General features: G+C 45.3%; 1 protein-coding gene across 1 annotated transcript in view; it reads left to right on the top strand.

Moving 5' to 3' along the window:
* The first annotated feature begins 3858 nt into the window (after positions 1-3858).
* The window catches only part of GNAS (GNAS complex locus), a 132650-nt gene continuing 115894 nt past the window's right edge, over positions 3859-20614 (top strand). Inside the window, exon 1 of the mRNA XM_033074741.2 lies at positions 3859-4153. Coding sequence (XP_032930632.1) covers positions 3910-4153 — 244 coding nt within the window. The 5' untranslated portion in view covers positions 3859-3909. The remainder of the gene's footprint in view (positions 4154-20614) is intronic.

Genomic DNA, 20614 nt, shown 5'->3' on the forward strand with positions numbered 1-20614 from the left:
TATGTTTTTAGGTGACAGCTCTAGGACAGAGAGGGCCTCTCTAGGGAAATTCACACATGGTCTGTTACTGGGGGGAAAAAAGGGAATGTATTTTGATATTCCTGAAGGCAAACTGGGGCATGAAGCCACAAACCGAGATAGTCAGGGGAAAACCAACCATTAAGATAGCCAAGGGGAAAGGTAGCAAGTTTTATTGTATTTGGGAGTGGAAAGTTTGTACTTTGGAGCTTGGATGGTGGCAGTGGATGGTTCTGTGCCTGATCTTCTGCAGTGCCAGGACCAGAGAGAAGAGAGATGCTGGATCAGAGGATGAAAGATCTCATGGAAACCTCACATCTGCACAAAGTTAATCAGGATATTAATAAGTTGGGTGCTTATTCAGCTCCACACCACACACAGTGAAGTGCAGAGCTTTGCTCCTGGAATCCAGGACTTCTCCCTGTGATGGGAACCAGGATACAAGACTGGAAAGGTGTCAGAACTGGCATTTGGAGGATACTGTCCTCTCCCCAGGTGTATGTACACACTCCAGTCTCTCCAGATAAAGACTTTGCCTTTTCTGCACTTGGAATGCCCTGGATGGAGGTGGCTTTGCTCAGCCCATGCCCCGTGAGCCCGGGTGGAAGCTGAAAGCTGCTGTGCAGTAACAGCAACACAGTTTGTTGACCATGTCTGCAGTCACTTTGCCATGGCTGAAAGCATCAATACCTCATGTCATTTTAAATCTGAAATACATTTCAAATGGAGCTAATTCTACCTATCGTGCCTTATCTGTGCATCATGATGTTTACTTTAGAGATGAGCCACCTTTTAGATTAAGGGATGTGATGAAGCCAGTGATGGTGGCTTTGTAGTTACAGGTATCAGAAGCTCTTGATTTTCAGACTTCTTCAGAAAGAAGATAAAAATTTAACAGTTTAGATTGAAACTTAAACAATAATTTAGGAATCCATGATTGAAATTAGGTACTCAAGTCACTATTTTCAACCTAAACTGCAAAGCAGGAAACAGAGAAATGTCAGCAAAATAAGAATTGAGTGAAGGAAAGAACCAAAAGTGAAGACCAGATAGAATCTGCTTCAGCTAAAATTAATGGAAAACTGTCACAGTCTGTGGTGGGTGTTCAGTCATATAAACACTGAACAAATCCCAGAAATGTAGATTCCCCTCCTTACACCCCAAAAGCCTTGTTATGTAAATGGATGATTTATTTTCAGGGGTGCTCAGCCCCCTTTGTTGCTCCAGCCAGACTGTGCACAGCCTTCTCAGGGCTCATTTCAAAGCTAAGCCTTTACTCAGATGTCTTTAACCACTCTGTCAGGCTACAGCCACCTACACTGGAAAAGCTGAGTGCAAACTGGGCCCAGAGAGCGGCTGCCTGTGGGAGGGCAGTGCCAGCAGCAGGGCTGACACGTGCTGCTTTGCACCTACAAGTGAGGCTTGTACATACGGATCCCTTACTCTAACAGCAGGGAGAGTCTGACTTCAATCAATTATTTTCCTTCCCAAGACACAAATAAATGCAAGTTTTACTCTTCTACATTTCTCTTGCTCTCATATTTCCTAGTGTTGATCCAAGGTTTTTTTTGCTTAGGTGTCCACGTCTCTTCTTTTAATGTTGCAGTCTCACAGTTGTTGCTCCTTTTCTTCCTTGATGTTTTTTGTATTCTCAGATGGCCCATTCTGCTTTTTAACCTCTCTGTCTTTTTCCCCCTGTTGCAGATAGTAGGAATAACAGAATAAAAATGCAGAGATCTGCAGCCCAGTGCTCAGGAAAAGACAACTCTCTACTCCCTTCCTCCCACCTGAGAGTTGGGGAGAGGCAGATCTTGAAGGTAATTTCCTCTTCTATCTTTGAAACTGTGTGTGATTTCAAAAAGCTGTCAGTCTGTGTCATTCAGTCCTCACCCAGGTGAAATGTGACTTTACCCTTGCTGCCACTTTTTGCCACTAACTAAAACTGGTGTAAGCAGGAAGTGATGAACTGTGCCTGGCCTTGTCAACAGTTGGAATTCAAGCAACTACATCAACGCTGTAACCACGGGCAGGGCCACAGAAGGATGTGAAATTTCTGATTTCCTGAAACAAGTAATTTGTAAATTTTATGAGTTATTTTAGGGTTTGGAAAAATAGGATGAGGGAAAGCCTGTTTTCCACTTTGGAATCCTACTTCATTTTCAGATTTCTACTTCAGAGGATGGACATTACAGCCAAGGTAGGCTTGGTGTGCTGTGCTGAACTTGTCACCTGCACTGGCAAAGCTTCAGAGTAACCAAACCAAGACAGGCTGACCTTAAACTTGTCTTGCTGTGAATTGCACCAGCAGGAAAACTCTGCTTGCCTACTGCCAGAGCCAGGAGAACAAATTTATAGGCTGAATGTTCCTACTAGTTTGTCATTTTAGTTTTTGGGTTTGTTTTCTTCACAGCCCCCAAGAGAGTTCCCTTTCCTTTTGGCAGGTGACACATGGACAGATCCCCACAAACCTGCCTGTTTCAAAGAACTGTCCTGTCTGTAAGTACAAGATTTGTCTTGTCTCAGGGTCTCTCCAAAAAGTACAGGAAGAGAAAGAAAACTATTAATAATCTTCTAGGCTGACCTTTACATTTTCTTGTTATATTACATTCTCAGGGGTGTGTTCATCAGAAGAACGAACTTTGGGTCCCAGAGGAAAAGGCATTACAGCAGTGGAAGCAGAATGAGTCATGTGGGCATCTTGAGCCTGAAGTGAGATGGATTTATTCCTGCAACAGGCAGCAACTGCTGCGGAGTCCTGGGCTAGCAGCGATGTGCAAAGTGAACTTCCCTGACATGTAGTGGTTTCATTCTTACTCTTACTAATTGCTGTACCAATTGCAGGAGATTTTGAAAGAGAAATTTGAGTCAAGAAGACACTTAACTTGTGAGCGAGCACTGAGAGGAGAAACGGAGATTTCAGTGAGAACCACACGGGCTATTTGCAGAGGACAGGCTACAGCACAGAGAGCTGTGGAAAGCTTCAATTCCAGAGTGCAGGATGTGTGGCCAGGCCCCAGAGAGCATTAGTCATCTCATAAGTGAATGCTCAGAGCTGGCCGGAGATGAGTACAGAATAGAGCATGACAAGGCTGGCAGTGCTGTGCACAGCCCCTGCTGCCAGGGATGGGGGTACAGCACAATCAGCATCATCACCCCAGCCAGGCAAATCGAGAGAACTGAGGAGATGAATGGGAAGTCCGTTGTCAGAAGGCAGATGTGGTGCCTCCAGGGGAAGTTCATCAGTAACTTCTCCACTGGATGACGGCAGTGGTAGAAAATAACAAGAAGTCACTGACAAATCTGTGTGTAGCAGGAAGTGAATTAAAAATGGGGCATGAAAATGGCACAGTTCTCGGTGTCCTTCTCTCCAGTGGGCTCAGGGTTGTGTCAATGAGCTCAGGCGCAGTGTCCAAACCGGACACGAGCTCTCCGTGGACCAGGGACCGCAGCATCCTCACGATGGGATGTCAGCTCAGGTCCCGACCTGGCAAAACCCGGGCTCAAACGTCAAAGCAGCGCTGTGTTTGGGGTGCGGGGAATGGGAAGCGCTGCCCCCCGGCTGTCCCCGAGGGCAGGAGGAGATCCCGCAGCGATCCCGCAGCGATCCCGCGGGTGCCGGCGCTGCCGGGGGGAGGCGGGCGGGGGGCGCGGGGGCCGCTCCCCCGCGGGGCCGGCGCTTTCCAGAGAATACGGTAAACATGTCCGCATCACGTGCGGCCGCTCCCGCGGGCCGCGGCGCGGGACCGGCCGGGAGGGCGGGACGGGACGGGACCCGCGCTCCGCCGGCCGAGCGGGGCCGCTTTAAGAGGCCGCCGGGCTCCGCCGCCTCGTCGTGCCCGCCCCGGCGGAGAGCGATGCCCGCGGCGCCGTAGGGCGGGCGGCTCCGGCACCATGGGGCTGTGCTACAGCCTGCGCTCCCGCCTGGCCGCCGCGCACCCCTCCGCGCCCTACGGCAGCCGCGGCGAGCCGGACACCCCCGCGCCGGCCGAGCACGGGGACCCGCAGGTGCGGCACCGGCTGCGGCAGGACCTGGTGGCCAAGGAGCGGGCGGACAAGAAGCGGAGCAAGAGCATCGACAAGACGCTGAAGGCGGAGAAGCGCGAGTACAAGCAGACGCACCGGCTGCTGCTGCTGGGTGAGCGGGGCCCGGCAGGTGCGGAGCCCGAGGCCGCTGCCGGTGCCCGGGCGGGCGGAGGGGGCGGCGGCCGCGGGGGCACCGGGGCGGGGCGGGCGCGCACGTGGCGGCGGCGCCGGGCGGGGGCTCCGGGGGCTCGGCGGGGCTGCGGCAGCGCGGGGAGCGGGGCCGGGATTCGCCGTGCCCGGGGTTTGCCGTGCCCGGGGTTTGCCGTGCCCGGCCGCGGGTACCGGGGCTGCGGGTGCGGTCCGTGCCGCTGTGTGCGGTAGGAGCCGGCGGCCAGGCAAGGAGCAGCCGCACCCCCGGGAAGGTGATGCTCGGCGCAGAACGGGGCCGCGGCCGCCCGTCCCCACTCTGTCCCCACGCTGTCCCCGCTGTGCTCACACAGAGCCATGCAGCAGCAGCAGCAGCAGCAGCGGGGGCGGCTCTCCCGTAGGGAAGGAAACCCGAGTTTTCCGTGTGCCGGGTGATTTGGCGCTGTCCGCTCCGCCTTCCCGAACGCTCAGCGCGGGGATGCAGCCGCTCGGGCTGTGCGGTTCCATCCGCCGCTGTCCCTGGTTCCCTGCAGGGCAGCTCGTCCCTGCCCGGGCTGCGCAGGGATGCTCCTGCACGGTGACAGCATTGCCTTCCCGAGGGGTGCCCGATGTAAAGGCATTTAATTATGCAGTTGTGTGATGTCTGAGCTTGTGTAGCACACGACCCCAACCCAAACATGCTTAGTAAGTCATGTATTGGCCTTCAGGTAAGTCAGAGGCTGGAAATGTTTCTCCTCCTCCTCCCCCAGTGCAATGCAGGTGGAATACAGGTTACCCTGAGCATCTTGGTATAACAGAGAATGTTTTCAAATATTTCACAAATAACTTAAGCACCTCTTCCCCTTGGAGCTAGTGTGGTTCCACAGGACATAAGCAGCAAAATTTGGCCTTCATCTTATTGGTGTGTGTTTGCAGCCTGTAATAGAGGAGCAGAATTTTAAGGGGCTTTAGAAAACAATACTGGACCTAGTTTTCTGCATCTTGGTGGTAAAAGTTTCTGTTCCAGAAGCAGAGCTTCTTTTGATGTGGTTGCAGCTACAGTGATGCAAGTCTGTTCATAAATGTGTCCCTCCTTCTCATGGGAAGGGGGTTGAGCAACACTTGTGGGAAGAGCAGAGCTCGTGTGCTGTGACTGTTGGTAAGGAATCACAGCTCTACCCAACGTACATTCCTTTCAAGCACACTGCTCCTGTAGGTGTGTTACCATTTGGTGTTTGGTTTTAATGTATTTCTAGTTTGTTCTGGAGTGAACAAGTGTGTGAAGAAGGAGCCGTGAGAACTTTTCTTTCTTTGTAGATTAAATGTCGGGGAAAATATCCAAGAGCAGGGCTAGTTTTGATTTTAATCTGCAAGCCTTTAAGTCATAAAGGCTATCTGATACAGGCTTCTGTAGGCAGAATTTCAGTTGCCTGGTTTTTAATAAAGAGCTGGGTTTTGCTGCAATGACATTGAACACTGAGTGGGTTAAACAACACATCTGAGTGGTTTAGAGTTGTCTATGGTGAAGCCAACAGAGCTTTCTTTGTCGAACTACTGATTTATAAATCTGATGGATATGAGTCAGTGTTATGCTGGCAGTCGTTTATTATATTTCAGCCTGGACTTGAATAGCAGGAAGTCACTTTTTGGCCCTCTTGTAAATCCTGGGATGCCTAAGAGACCCATTTCCCTGCTCCTTGCACGAGGACTGTCAGTTTTCCAGTTAGCTTCCTTCCCCTGCTGCTTCTCCCCTGCATCCCACTTTCACTGTTGCTTTGAGAATTTTCTGTTTCTAAACTGGAATGTGAAGTTTGGGGTACATTTGGTGATCCTTCATGTACATCAGCAGGTATTGCTGCCACAGCTGAGTGTGTCTGTGCTGGGATTGCACACAAATTGAGCAGGAGGGTGATGTTGAATGCAGGGGGCAGGAGCATCCAGCTGAGATTTAAAGCTGCAGCTGAGTTTTTCTCTAAGGAATGGAGTTAGGGTGAGGGAAAAGTGCAGAGCCAGGAATGTCTCCTCACTTGGGCTGAAGCTCAATAGCAAAAGCTGCAGTAGATACTTGGAGTTTGTCACTTGTGTTCCCAATTTTTAGGCTGAGGTGCTCCTGTAGGAGTGCATCACTGACACAGACAGCGAGAGACACCAAGGGTGCCAGCTCTTTCTTTGAGAGTAACAGATTTTAAATCAAAACTGCTCTGATGTTTCAGGTCTGTCTGTCCCCAAGGCTAAATTATTTGTAACACGTGGCTGCAGTAGCTCATGCACTTCCAAGGGCTGTGCTGGGAATGTGGAGAGTTCCTTCCTATGGCTGGGCTGTACAGGACATGGGGGGTGCACAGAGTCACTGTGCCTGTGCTTTGGTGTTGTACTGTGTGTGTAACTTACGTGCCTGTTACTCAGAGGATCCCTCAAGTCATGCTCTTCAGCACACCTGAGAGTTCTGTTCCCACACTGCAGTTCCTTTTTTTGGAAGGACAAATTCATAATTTTATCCAGCTGCTCAAGGGTGTGCAGTGTAGTTACTCAGTGGGTAGCTTTATGCCATAATTGATTTTGGTTTCTTTAATAATTTTTCAGTCATTTTTCCTGTTGTAAAAAATAAAATCCCAAGCCTTGGAACTTCTCTTAATTTCAGTAAAGCAAAGATCTTGCATCTGCTCTGTTTTGGAGGCAATAATCTGACTGTACTTGCAGCAGAGTAGTGGGAGGTTTTTTGCTTTGTTTTTGTGAAACTCTCAACCAGGTGTAATCTTACTGGATTTTGTTTGGTGAACCATACAAGTCACAACTTCAAGATTACAATCACTGTTATGTTGGCAGCATAGCGTGAGTTCAGGAATACTACTGGGAATAGGAAGTGATTTTTCATTGCATGGGGGTTGTTTTTTTGTTGGAGAACAATTCTGGCTCTAAAAGGGAAAGTCTGTGGTTATGGGGGAGAAGATTTTAAACTTTGTCTTAAAACAATTCTGTTACCCGCATGCTTTCTTACTGGTGACAGTAATGTGGGTTTTCCTCGATCTCTTTTTTAAATTTTCTTTTAAATAAAGACTTGAAAGTATGAATCTGGTTTGCTATAAAGGAATGAACTTGGGCTGGTCTCCTCTCAGTGCTTTGCCAATCTGTGTACTTGGCTTTTTCACTCTTCAGGCTGAACTATTGCCTAAGTATAAAGTATTTATTCCCATCTTGAAAAGGAACTGCAGATATCAATATACAAATAGAGATATATGCACTTGTCACCCTAAATATTTATATTTAAACTACATCTTTTAAAATAACAGACATTCTGATTCTTCCCTATATCAGTGCTTAAGTAAAATGATTTTAACAGAAATATTTATACTGGTGTAAATATGAATACAGAGTATGCAAATTGCAAGTTTTTATGGGGAAATATATTACACAGAAGAAAAACACACTTTAAAAAGCTGGGAAATATCAGGGTGAAGACTGACCACAGTCACCCTCTGTGTGTGTGCTGCATGGCGAGCCCCTGCCTGCCATGTAATTAAAGACTGTCTTGTATGGTTTACATTGTATTTTTTTCCACAGGGCTGGGGCTTCATTCGGGGCACAAGATGGATGTTGTGCAGTGAATGAGCAGCCATTCAATATTCTTATCCTCCTCATACAATGTGTCACCCTGTGCCCTATGAGCGACACTCGGGCCATACCCTGTGCTGAATAAAGAACTGTTGAACTCTTCATGCTGTAGCACTGATCACTGCAGGGACTGAATGCTTCACAAATGTCACTGCATGGCACTGCTGCGAAATGAGGTGGTATCCTCCTCCTTTTGGAGGAGGAAATGCCACCAAACTCTAAAGTTGAAATTGCCCAAAGGCACCACTGATTTTATATGTCCCGTCTTTGCCAAATTTTAATCCATAGTACCCAAATTTTTGTTGTTAGCTTTTTTTTTTTTTTTTTTTTTTTAGTAAATACTTTCTGTATTTAAATCATGGACCTCATTGTTGTGAACACTAAGCACTTTTGTAAAGTGAGCTTTAGGTGCTCTGGAGTGCAGCAATAGGCACAGCTGGTTATCCCTGATGGCAGAAGCTGTGCTGCTCTGCTTCGGGCAGCTCTGTAGCAGACTGAAGCTGTCCTGCTTCTCCAGGGCAGCAAATCCCACAAAATATTCCTCCTCTTGTGATGATTCCCTATCTTGCTAGCTCACAGGGTTATCTTGGCACTGCTCAAGGATGGAGTGGGAGAGGAAGGTGCCCAATTATAAAGACAGTGCTTGAGCGCTTGACAAAATTCCATCTTGTTGACAAGATTTTCATTCACTTGCAACCAGTTTGTTTCCTGTGCCCCATGTATTATGAGCTGCAAGAGAGGGCACACACCCTGCTGTAAAACATGTTTTCCTTATCAGAAAATCATGTAAAAGATGTACAGGACAAAATAGACCAAAAATGTAGAGGGAATCTTTACCCTGGTGCTTTCTAATTCTCAAAAGCAAGATTTTTCACACTAAACATCTTATACCAAGTTGGGATTAAATTTCCCATTTAAGAAAAGCAGGAATAGGACAAAAAAAATCCTAGGGAATGCCTGTGATATGTGTGTCTTGTAGCAGCCTGCACACTGTGATACCAGCTGGAGAGGCAGCAGTGTGCACTTCTCCAAATGGACTGGCTTCAGTGGTGAAGGAAATACAATATTTTCCTATAGGGCTCCCAGTAATTACCAGATGCTACAAGAACTTGGACATGAACATCTCTGTGGTTTCCATCTGCCCAGTACTTCCCAGTGCAGACATGACAATCCTGCTGTGGACAGCAAGGAGGTGGAATGCTAATTATGGATCTTCCTTTGCAAGAGAAGTCCTACTCTGTTCCCACTGCTGTATCCAAAATCTGGTGCCTTTTCAGTCAGTAAATGGAGATCTTCTGGATTGGAATATGTTCACCCCAAACAAAAATAACTGGGAAGTTTTGCAAACATTAAGAAAACTTTACCCCGTGTGCAAGCAATGGTGTCTGCACCTGTGATGTGATTTGTGTTTGTTTGCTGAATCTCAGAAAAACTTCTGCAGCAGTGGCATCTCTATGCTTTAGATCACTTACTAAAGTAATTTCCCTCCTGCTCTCATTTTAAATTTCATAGGAAGGGGAGAGGCAAGTTACTTTTCATTTCCTGCTCTGTTTTGTTTTGGTTGGTTTTGTTTTCATTTGTTTTTTTTTCCTTGAGAGCCGCTGATAGTGACTTTCCTCCACATAAACAAAAAGATCATTAGCCTCAGGCAGACACATGGTGTGGAGAGCTTCAGCCAGCATGTTTGAATTTTGGCAAAGTTTGAGCTGCTTCCAACAGGGTCTGGCAGTGGAAGGTGTTTGAGAAGCTGGAGCTGCACTGCTCTGAGTGTGTGAGGATGGAGGGCTGCTAATGGGTGGCAATGCTGTGTGAGGCAAGGTGGATGTTCTCTGCAGGGATCTGAACTGCAAACTAATTACTTTCACAGCTGTAGCTAGTGCTGAAGGGATGCTCTGTGCATGTGTAAACGTGAATTTTTGTGGGAAGGGGGTGAGGAGTCTGAAGGATCCCCTGATCCCCAGGACCAACCATGCCTGTGCAGTCACACAGCAGCATACATGAACATAATTTCTGCCTTTTCCCAGCAGAGATGCCATCTCTGTGTAGTGGTAATCTGTTTTTTTCACTCATTAAATGCCTGGTGGCATAAAGATCATCATCCATCACTTTAGAGAGGCTGCATTCATCTGTAGCCATAGATCTAATTTCAGAGTTATCCGAGAATTTTTATTTTTAAAGCTCAAACTCCACCCCAACCACGCTCTCTTTTTGACTTTACATTTTTTGAGCCTGTGATCCTGTTGCTTGGTCAGCACCATCTGCTTCCAGAGCAGGCAAAATGTCTTGCTTGCTTCTGTGCAACTGCTGGCACCATTCTCCACTGGGACATCTTAAATTGAGCTGTCTCTGGTGCAAGGGCTTCCCTAGAGGAAGAGCCTGGAGGAAAGCAGTTAATTATGTGCAGTTCTTCCCTGGCTCCCTTAAACTTGGGAGTGTCCTGGTTCACAAATATGCATGATTTCACTGAATTTCGTTCGAATTGCCACAATTTAACAATGTCAGGAAAAGAACTTGGCAATTCTCTGGTGAGAGGACAACTCAGATGCTTTTCATGAGAAAGCCCAGTTACCAGGCATATAAATCCATGATGGCTTAGATATTCAGACCTGAAGAATGTGCCTTGAGAAGTTGAACTCCATGACTTATTCTTATTGTTCCCCTGCTCAGTGAAGCATTTGAGAACCAAGCCATGCAAGCTTTATAAATAGCTCAGCCAAAGTTTTCTTTACTTCCTCTAGTGTGTTCCTTCTGCAAAGAAAACCCACAGTGTCTGTGTCTGGGCAGCATTTTAAAAGATCTGTATGTCACTAAGAGGACAGAAAAGTTGATGGGTGTTCTCTGCATTGAGGAGTGTGGGGAGGCAGCAGGTGTCACACAGATGTCAGAGAACTGATATTTTTATTTTGCCAAGTGAAGGAAGGGGATGCTGAGGAGGATGGACTGGTTCCTAGAATGGAATAAGATGCAGTTTTATAATCTACACTCTTGCTGTGTTCAGCCACCTCTGTCTCAGTGTTTTGGAAGAGGGAACAAGCACTGTCACAGCCCTGCTTCCTCTGCATTGTGTTACAGGAGACTTAAACCCAAATAAGTTGCTTTTATAATGTAATGCTTGCATTTGAGAGCATTCCTTTGACTTTGAAATCAGTCACACTTTGCCCTTGTGCTGTTTCTGACTGCTGGGGCTGCCTTGCAGAGGAGCTTGTGAGGTGTGTGCTGCTCCCATGGGCAGCCAGAAACCTGAGCCTCAGCTAGGAATTGTTCCTGTCACATTGCAGAGATTTTAGATTTCACTGATACCCTGGAACAATTTGGATCATGGGCTTGTGCTGGCCAATGTGTGTTGTGTGCCAGCCCCTGCAGGGACCACAGTCTCTTTGGAAGGGACTCTCCAGGCTTTAGTCCTTTCTGACTCTTCAATTTTGCTTTCAGCAGTTCAAGTGGGAACCCAACAACTGGGCAATCCTGCCAGGCACTCTTGGAAATGATGAGCTGTGCTGGCTTCTTGGTGGAGGTGACAAACACATCTGAGTCCCTGGAGAGCAGAGAGCCTGGAGTGGGAGCCAGCAGCTTGTGTGTCCCCAGGCTCTCACAGAAATTGGGTGCACGTAGGACTTGGGCTGTGCCTGCTGGGCAGCTCTGATGGGGAGGAGAAATGAGGGTGAAAAGGCACTTTTTAGGCTCTGACCTTCTCTTTCTCTGTGCCATCCCCATTGTACATACACCACCTCTTCCTCTTTCCTACCCCACCTCCCACTGAACACAATTTTTAGTTTGTGGGCTGTATTTGTTTGGGTTTGCATTTTTCCTGGTTGTTTTTCATGCTGAAATCTCAGGATCCCTGGTTAGCTGGGAGGTTTTCTGCAGCACAGAGGGATTTGTTTGACTGGGACTCAACATAGGGAGGAAATGTAGATACTGAGGAGAAGGACATGGTATTGTGAGCTGAAAATCTGCATTCAGATGTTTTGGGGTTTTTATAAATACCCGTTAAAACTGTCTGCTTGGAAGAAAAATACTCTGTGAAATACTGTCTTAATACTTTCCCTGCCTTACCTCCACACAGGAAATTCACAATTTGATACAACTGATTTTTCTCAGCTGATGAAAAGCACTGAACAAATTCCTTTTAGACTCTAAAAGCTGAAAGATATTTTCTTCCCTGATCCCTTAACACTACCTGTGCTCTCATTTCTCCCAGCTTCTTGAAATTCAGCCTCATCTGTGGCATTTTGTGGTTTTAGGTGGTGAGTGATGCAGGACTTCACTTGCTCATATTTCAGAATATATATTTGCTTTTAACAGCACTTCAGATATTCACAAGGAAAATGCTTCTGCTAGTCTGTTTTCCCCAAACAAAAAAAACCATGAAATTTGCGTGGATAGTTCTTAAACACGTATATATCCTTGTGATGAGCATGTATATATCCTTGTGATGAGCATGTATATATCCTTGTGGTAAATATGTATATATCCTTGTGATAAACATGTATATATTCTTGTAATAAACACGTATATACCCTTGTGATGAACATGTCTATATCCTTGAGATTCCAATGGGATTATTCATGTGAGGAAGGGATTATTCATGTCCCCTCAAAGCCACCTGTGTGCTGCCATCCCACCTGGACACTCAAGGGGACACACCTTGAAACTTCAGTGCAGAACCAGCCAATGTAGCCTGAGCATCACTGTCAAACCCAAATGGGAGTTTTACAGTACAAAGGAATTTAAGAAAATGTTATTTGAAACTTTGTTTGCCGCTGAATTATTCTGCATTAGGAGGTTTGGGAATTTGTTGCTTCTAGTAGAGGTCTCAGCAAAATCTAAATACTGCAAAGGTATCTAGTGTTCAGGATTATTTTGGGAGGGGGCTGAGGAAAGGCCTGATAAGTTATGTACTCGACCGCATGTAGTTAAAAATATTATTTGGAATATAAACTTTCTTGTCTGAAGACCAGCTTTATGCACGAAGTCAAAAAGCACAAAAAGCAGTTCTCCTCCTGGCCTCCATAAGTATACCTTAATGCTGCTGAATCCTGGAAATTATGCAGGGCATGCTTTTTAAATGTTGATTTTGACTTCTTGCCTGGGACCAAGTGTAAAGTCTTTCCAAGGAAATACTTAGAAGACTTGCAATGAAACCCAAAAGCTGTTGCCAAACCTTAGTTTTTAGAAAGGGAGTAGGGGGCAATCCAGCCTGTTAAAAACTTCCAGTTGTTTGTAATTAAATCCACTTCTTCTGTGCACAATAAACATATACTTAGAAAAATATCATTTTACATAATACTTATGTGGTTTAGTGCTGCTTTTCAGCTGCTAAAAATCAAGCAGTAAGTTTGCTGGCTTTGTCTGGGAAGGTTGCTGAGAGCTGGGAAGCCAGGCTGATGCAGCTGTGCCACCACAGTGGCATGGATCCATGTATCCAGTGGTGACACACAGAGCGAGCCAGGGAATCCTTTTCTCATCATGAACCATCTTTCCCACTGGTTCAAGTTTGTTTTGGATTGGCAGGGATGGGAATGAAGAGCAGATAAAAATATCCCGCCCGCACGTCCCTCCTCGCCAGCAGCAGCACTGCTCGTGGCTTTGGTGGAAAATCTGGGCTTGCAGGAACTTCTCAGCACTTTAGGGGCTGGCAGGAGGCAGGGACCACCAAATCCTCACCACCCTGAGCTTGGTCTGCCACGGTTCATTCACAATTGTTTCAAATCCACTGCCATCATTCATCTGGAGAATGGGATGTGTAGGGTGAGGGGGACAGCCCGAGTGTGAGTTTATCCAAGAAATGAATTTTATATTCACTCTTAACAAGGGAGGGGATTTTTTTCCCAGGATGGCATGGAGAAGTTGTTGGTTTTTACTGGGCAGGTTGCAGGAGCTGTTGGATGTTGTGATGGAGTATATACAAGGCATAGAAAGAGCAGGGAGGAGCAGCTTAGAGGTATTATCTCATAAGTGACATAAGAAAAACTACGAAGCCTTGTAGAGCAGATTTGTTAGGATTTGAGATGAAAATCCCTGTTGCTTGCTCAGATTATCCCCCAGCATATGGCAGGGAATGTAACAGAGAGATAGAATTAGCTGCTAATGATCTGGACACCTCTTGAAAACAGATGTTTGTAGTCCCATATAACTGCTTGCTATTTTGTTAGTCTGAAATCTGGATTACTCAACAACAGGCCTGGCATGGTATTAGAATGCTTCCTGTCTTCATTTCCCACTGGTCTCAGTACAGATCACCCCTTTCTTAGGAACACTGCTGGAGTAATTGGGGTGAGAATTGGGAAATGGCTCTTACCACAGTGCCAGCAGACGGAGTTAGCTGCGGGCAGGGACTGGTGGGGAAGCTGCAGGCAGCTCCTGGGCATCCCAGGACATCTCCATGGCACTGTGGCACTGCCCTGCTGCTATTGTTTGGGATTTCTTGAGATGAATTTTGGTAAATCTCTATGGCAAATGATGCTGCAGTTGAGGAGGGAATTGCTCAGACTCAGTGCTGCTGCATGGACGAGCACCTGATGTAAAAACTCCCGTGTTACACATTTTGGTAGTTTTGGTACCCTCTGACTTTGAGCTGTTTCCAACTCAGGGATGTAATTCCCACAGTTTCTCTTTGGGATTTCTTAATTTATTTAAGTGTTACTTGAGCAATCTGCTCTGTAGTGCTCTTGGTATGCTTAAATCTCTTTACATTCAAAAGAAATACTTTCTAAGTCACTTTTCTTAATTTACTTTATTGGAAGACATCTTCTTGGAGCTGGAAATGTTTATCAAAGTGGGGAAAAAATTATCTGTCAGTTCAGCTCATCTGTTTTCCACCCCTTCCTTCGTGTTAAACTTCATTTTGACCTTAATCTTTTACAGTAAAAGCAAGACCTTAACCTGAACTCCTTTTTCTAAGTTAGATTCTTTTGACCTGGCGTCATCTTTGTTACAAGCTTCACACGCTGCAATACAATAATATTTTTCTTGTGGTGCAATGAACAGCACTGCAGACACTGTTCCAGATGGGGTCATTTTTTCTCTAAATTAGCAACTGCCTTAATAGATATTTTCTGTGGCTTCCAAACTATGTGGTGTTGCTTGAACGAAAATGTAATTCCACTGAGAGATTTCAAGTCCAGCTTTTGCTGGGCTTCCAGAAATAATTTTTTTTTTAAAAAAGTATTTGTACAGTCGAAATGAGTTTGCTGGCGTGTTGTGCTTGCGTGTTGCAGTTGTGACTTCAGAATTAGATGGAAAATCTGGGTATTATCTGGTATATTATTCTCAAAGAACAGCATTTTCATGCAGGCTACCTTATTGATGTAAGGGTTAAACTGTGGCAAATGTATTTTAAAATAACTGGAAAATTTCTTTACATCAAGAGCAAAAAGCCCAGTACTCTGCCTCCAGAGATACTTGTAAAGCTTCACCTCAGACTGGTTAATTTTCTGTCATTTTGAAATCATTTGGGTTTGCAATTTTAATGTGAACATCTTGCTTCTGATCACTTGAAACTTCCATGGAGGGGTGTAGAGGATTCTTGTACACAAAATGTGATGTGGACACATGAAGTCCTTGGTGCTGGCTACTCTAGCAGGACATGAGTGGACTCTCAGGAGCATTTGCTTGAGCTCTTGTTTGTCACAGACAAACAGAAAATGCAGGAAATAATGAAAAATCCACCAAGACATACTACAAGCTGTGGGATCACAGATATTTTCAGAATGTCAGTTTCTAAATAGTTGAAATTATTCCAGAGAAATTTTAATACTTTTGTTGGTTATTCAACTAATATCATTAACATGGCCAATAGAAAACTGCTGAATTTAAACTGTGCTGTTTCTAAATGTTTTAAGATTAGAGGATCTGTAATTACTTTTGAGATGGAGGATTTGCAGTTCAGTCCCATATTCTTCGTGTAGCTCATTGCCTCTCCTGGTTCTGTCCTGAGCCACCAGCACTCTCAATCATCCTTTGTGCTAGGCAGGATTAGTTTTTTAATGCCAAAACCCACAAGGACTGTTCCAATTTTCTTACAGTTCCATCAAGTGAAAAGCCCTGAGCCACCTTCAGGCTTTGCCCCGGCGTGTTGCACCCTCTGTGCTTTTGAGGATGGGCAACCATCACCCCGGTCATGGCTCACACACCACATTCCAGGGATTGCCTGGCACTGGATAAGGTGCAAAAGGCACAGCAAAGGGCACTGGGCAGGCCCTGTGTGTGAGCAGGAACAGCCCTTTGTGTTTGTGCACTCGGGGTCCAGCACGGTTTGTGCTCATCCTTTCACACCCGAGGCCTGGGAGATGCTGCTGGAGCTTTTGTGTTCGGGGAGAGAAAGTGGGATTTTTGTACAGCCAAAAAGCTAAAGCTGTGCCTGCAGGGTGGGAGAGATTCCTGCCAGCTCCCCATGGGAACAGGGCTGGGAGGGCATGAATTTGTTCAGTCTGTGGGGGCACTTTGGTTCAGCTGAGATCTCCTGTGAGGAGTCACAAGAAGAGTGCGTGCCTTGGCCATTGGGAATCTATCCACACTTCATTTAATTTGTCACACTTCCTATTGAATTTTTTAAATTTCATCTTCCACCTGCATCCTACTATGCATAAAGAAAGTCTTGCTTCTGTGGCTTAGGAAGCAGCAATTTTCCAGTGCTTCCCAGAATTTCCTCCAGAAAGGGATTATGTCCCATCTGACCCAGATGCTTGTGGAAAACAGTGTGTCTCAGCACAGTAAGTTCTGGGAGGGACCCTCACACTCAGGAGCTGATCACAGCAGTGAGGACACTGTTGGGAGAAGAGAGCTTTTCCTTGGATTAACTCAAGGGGCACTCCAACACTTTGGTTTGGCCCTATTTCCAAGCTGGACCTTCTTATTTTTCAAGTGGGAGTAGTGTCTCTGGACCTCTAAAACCACCAATATTTTTTCTCCTCCTGTCCTTTGATTAAGGACTTGTTTGTTGACACTTCAGTGGGTTGTGGCTCTGATGACAGCAGCTCTTGTGTCAACCAAGACAGAGCTGCTCACTGCTGATAGTTCCTGGCTTTGTCGCTGCTTCCTAGATGTGGTCAGATAGAGGTTCTAATGGTCTTCCAAGTTGTAAGTAGGGATAATTCTCAGTAGAAAAGTCAATTCAGTGGATTTTTGTATTTCTCCAGCTGTTCCCTGTGCATGTATGTGGACCAGACAGAAGAACAATGATAAAGCTATGCAGATCTCCAAGCTTATTTTAATAGTCTGCCTGTAAAAGCAGATGTGTAGGATGAAGTAGAACGGTCATATTTGCTCAATAAATGTTTAAAAAGTTAGTTCTGTGCATATTTTAAGATAACTTTTCAATGGAAAATAAGTGACTGAACATGCCATGGTAGTATTTCCAGTGAAAAAAATGTGGTGTAAAGTTCAGATTTACGTTTCTTATTATAGCTTAGGGGGTTTCATCTTAAAGGAGTTTTAATACGTGCCAAATGCTCTCAATAACTGTCAAGGCCAATTATAGATGAGATTTTTTTTTTCCTATTTTTGCATGGAGCAGGAAACATGAAGCATCTTATTGGAATTGTTCCTAGAGGGTTTGAACTTTGCAGATGTGTGAGGTTTTCATATATTGTGGTAAAATGCTAAATCTGAAGCTCAGCAAATTACTCTGCTGGCTGTTAACAGAAGATTCCAGCTATTGCTGGGTCGGCAGGAAAAGAGATGAGATTGAAAGATTTCCAGCCCTGCCAAAAGGACATGTCCTGGTGGGTCACTGGTCCCGTTGGAAAGGTGTAGGAGCAGCAATTTTGGGGCCTTGCTGCAATTGTTTTGACATCTGTTTAGCCCTTGATCCTGGCTTTATTAGCCCTGGCTTTAGCTCGAGCTTCTGTTACTCTTAGTGCAAGGGGGAAATCTCCACCAGATAGAGGTGAAAATCACACCAAAGTTTCCTTGGCAAAAAATATCAAAATCAAACAAAAATCAATGATCTTTGGCAAAGGACGAAATACAACATTTAATTCAACATAAAACCACTTATCATATCATTACTTAGTGTTAGTTTAGCATTTACTTTGCAGAAACTTAGAGAAAAACCTTTCAACTTATGACAGCTCAGCCATTGGGCTGCTGCCGTCCCAAGGCCCCTGGATCTGTCTCGAGTGCTTCAGCAAGGCAGAACTCAAGGGTGGAATGTGCTCTCTGGTTTCCAGCTATAAACACAGAGATCAGTACAGTGTCACAACCAGAACTGCTAAAGTTGCTTGTGTACTTTGTTATTACCTGGCTTTTAAAGCATAACTGCCACAGAACAATGTAGCAGAAAGGATTTGTTCATTTGCAGATAAAGTGCTGAGTTACTTTGTGCTCTATTCTTTGTTTCCTTTCCTTGACAAATGTCAGTTTTAGGGCACCTTTCTTTGATTTCTTTCCCTTTAGTAACTTTGTTATTGCCTTTTTACACTTGGAGTTGGTTTTTGACATATAAGCAGTACTCTCTACTTTAATATATTTTTGTAAGACCGATTCTGTAGTTCTCATTAATCTCTGGCAGAGCAGGTCATATACTCTTGGGGGTGTTGTCCAGCACACCTCCTTTACCATATTTCTGTTTTCTCAAATTTAAAGTCAGCCTTTTTCTGAAACACTGTCGATGGAATTTTTAAATACTAAACTGTTAAGGACACAGAGCACTGTTACAAAATGATGGAGAAATACAGTGCCACAGAAATATCAAAAAACATTGAGAAAGGTCTTTTCTATTGTCACTGTTTCCCTTTACCCTTTCTCTGTTAAGCAGTAAGTATTGATCAAAGTTACAAGCCCTAGTTAACCCCCAATATTTCTTTTTAAGAAAACCATGTAACACCTGCAATGAAAAACATTGAGTGTGCCAGTCAAAACTGAGAAAGAACAAAATGTGGAAGGCCTATGATTAAAAAAGGATGTTATCAAATGAGTTGCATTGGCAGAATTTTTTGAACAGAGTTTTTGAAGACTGGCAAGTTGTAACTTCACTCAACTCCAGCCTGTTCGACATTGGAGCAGGAAAAATTTGGGGGGCTAATTAAGTTGAGAAAGAGCTGAAACATGACCATAACCCATGGAGAACAAAGCAGTCCATGACCTGACACTGGAGGCAGATCTGTGCTGGGGTAGAGTCTCAAGAAAACAGTCCCCAACTGGGGGGTCTTGGAGCTGGCTCTGACCATCCCAAACTGCATCAGCACCCTGCAGGACCTGGCTCCTGGGAGAAGGAATGTGGGAAGGATGCAGTGGAGAATGCAGCAGGTGGAAGGTGCAGGAGGGGTGTGGGTTTATTTGTGAGGGCCAAGAAACCCTTGCTGGGAGGATGCTATTAAAGAGCAGGGAAAATAGTGCAAAACAGTAATCAACATGCTCATAAAGAAATACAGCAGCTCATGTGTCCCTTCCGAGAGAAAAGGATGCTTACATCTTCATCCCTAATTTTCTTTTTGTTTAGTTCCATGAACACATAAGTTTTCTCATTTAACCTAAAGCAAGGAAATGATAATTTTAAAAAATTCCAAATGAAGCTGTTTTTGTGTCGTCCTTCTACTTAATCATTTTGTGCAAATATTTGAAGGCATAACTAGGTGCTAACCTTGAATGTTTGATGTTAGGACTAACTTCTCCTCATTGTTTACCAAAATAGGGCCACTGTGTAACAGCAATAATGTAAGTCAGTGTCAACACTGGCCACTAAGATTTAACAGAAGTTCGTAATTGAGTTCATAATAAAACCAAGTCAAGGTTTTTAGGGTGAGTTAAATTTACTGCAGCAGCGCCCTCAAGTGCTGTGACACTTCTTAGGCTTGATGGTGTCTGTCCCATGGGACACTGTCATGTGCTGGGGCTTCATTCTTCAGCCTGGTGAGAGCATGCAAATTATTTTGGTGGAATTTTGAGTGCTCACACAAATCTGAGAGACTGTTTAAATTAATACCAGAGTGAAGGGAAGGGTGCTGGTTTGGGAGTTTCCCCTTTAATTGCTCTGTGGTGTGAAAGGTGCTTTCAGGACCAGTTTGGTTGGAAGTGATGGCAGAAGGAAACCTGAGCAGAGGAGCTTTCTTCAGACTGGTCAGCCATGGGCCAGGTCCTGCAGGATGCTGGTCTGGAGTTTGGGATGCTCAATGCCAGCAGAGCCCAGTGCACAACTTCATCAGCTGCTCTGCAGCTTCCATGGCCTTCTCTTAGTTTAGGCTGCAGAGACAGAGGAGCAGAACCTATTCTGGTGTGACTCATTTACAGAGAATTCGGGATTTAGAGTACCCACTCTCCTTTGGTGTTGTGGGAACTGTGTCTGGTAGGCTGTGGATTTAACCAGCACATTATTGGTACAGGTTATAAACTGTATGGACAAAACTATGACAGTGTAAAACAACTGTGGTGTATTCGAGGTGTTACACATTGTAAACATACATTGTTATGGTTGTGCAGGGAGCCTGCAGGCTGGGCTCACTGCACTGTGTCTTTGCCAGCAGAACTGCAGCTCTCCTTGAGGCAGCTCTGGAGGGAGCCCTGGTTGCACTCACTCCTCAGCTTGTGAGCGATGAAGCCCCAGTGGCTCCTAGAATTGCAGCATCTCTCTCAGCCATCTGACAAAGCTGTCTGTGTGATTTCCTCCATCCTTAGAATTCCCTTCTCTTGAGCTCTCCACCTCTTGTCTCCCAGCACGTCTGATCAAAGTAGGTCAAGTCAGCTTTGTTCAAAAGCAGAATTGCCGAGTGATGCTGCTGTGTCTGGAGAAGCAAATTCAGCCTGAGGGAATGATTCCATGGGGGTAATGTAATCACAGCACCTAATAATTACCTGTATCCACAAAATGAACATCTGAGGCATTGCTCAGAACAGA

This window comes from Catharus ustulatus, chromosome 17 (assembly GCF_009819885.2).
Source record: "Catharus ustulatus isolate bCatUst1 chromosome 17, bCatUst1.pri.v2, whole genome shotgun sequence".
In the NCBI taxonomy this organism is placed as follows: Eukaryota; Metazoa; Chordata; class Aves; order Passeriformes; family Turdidae; genus Catharus; species Catharus ustulatus.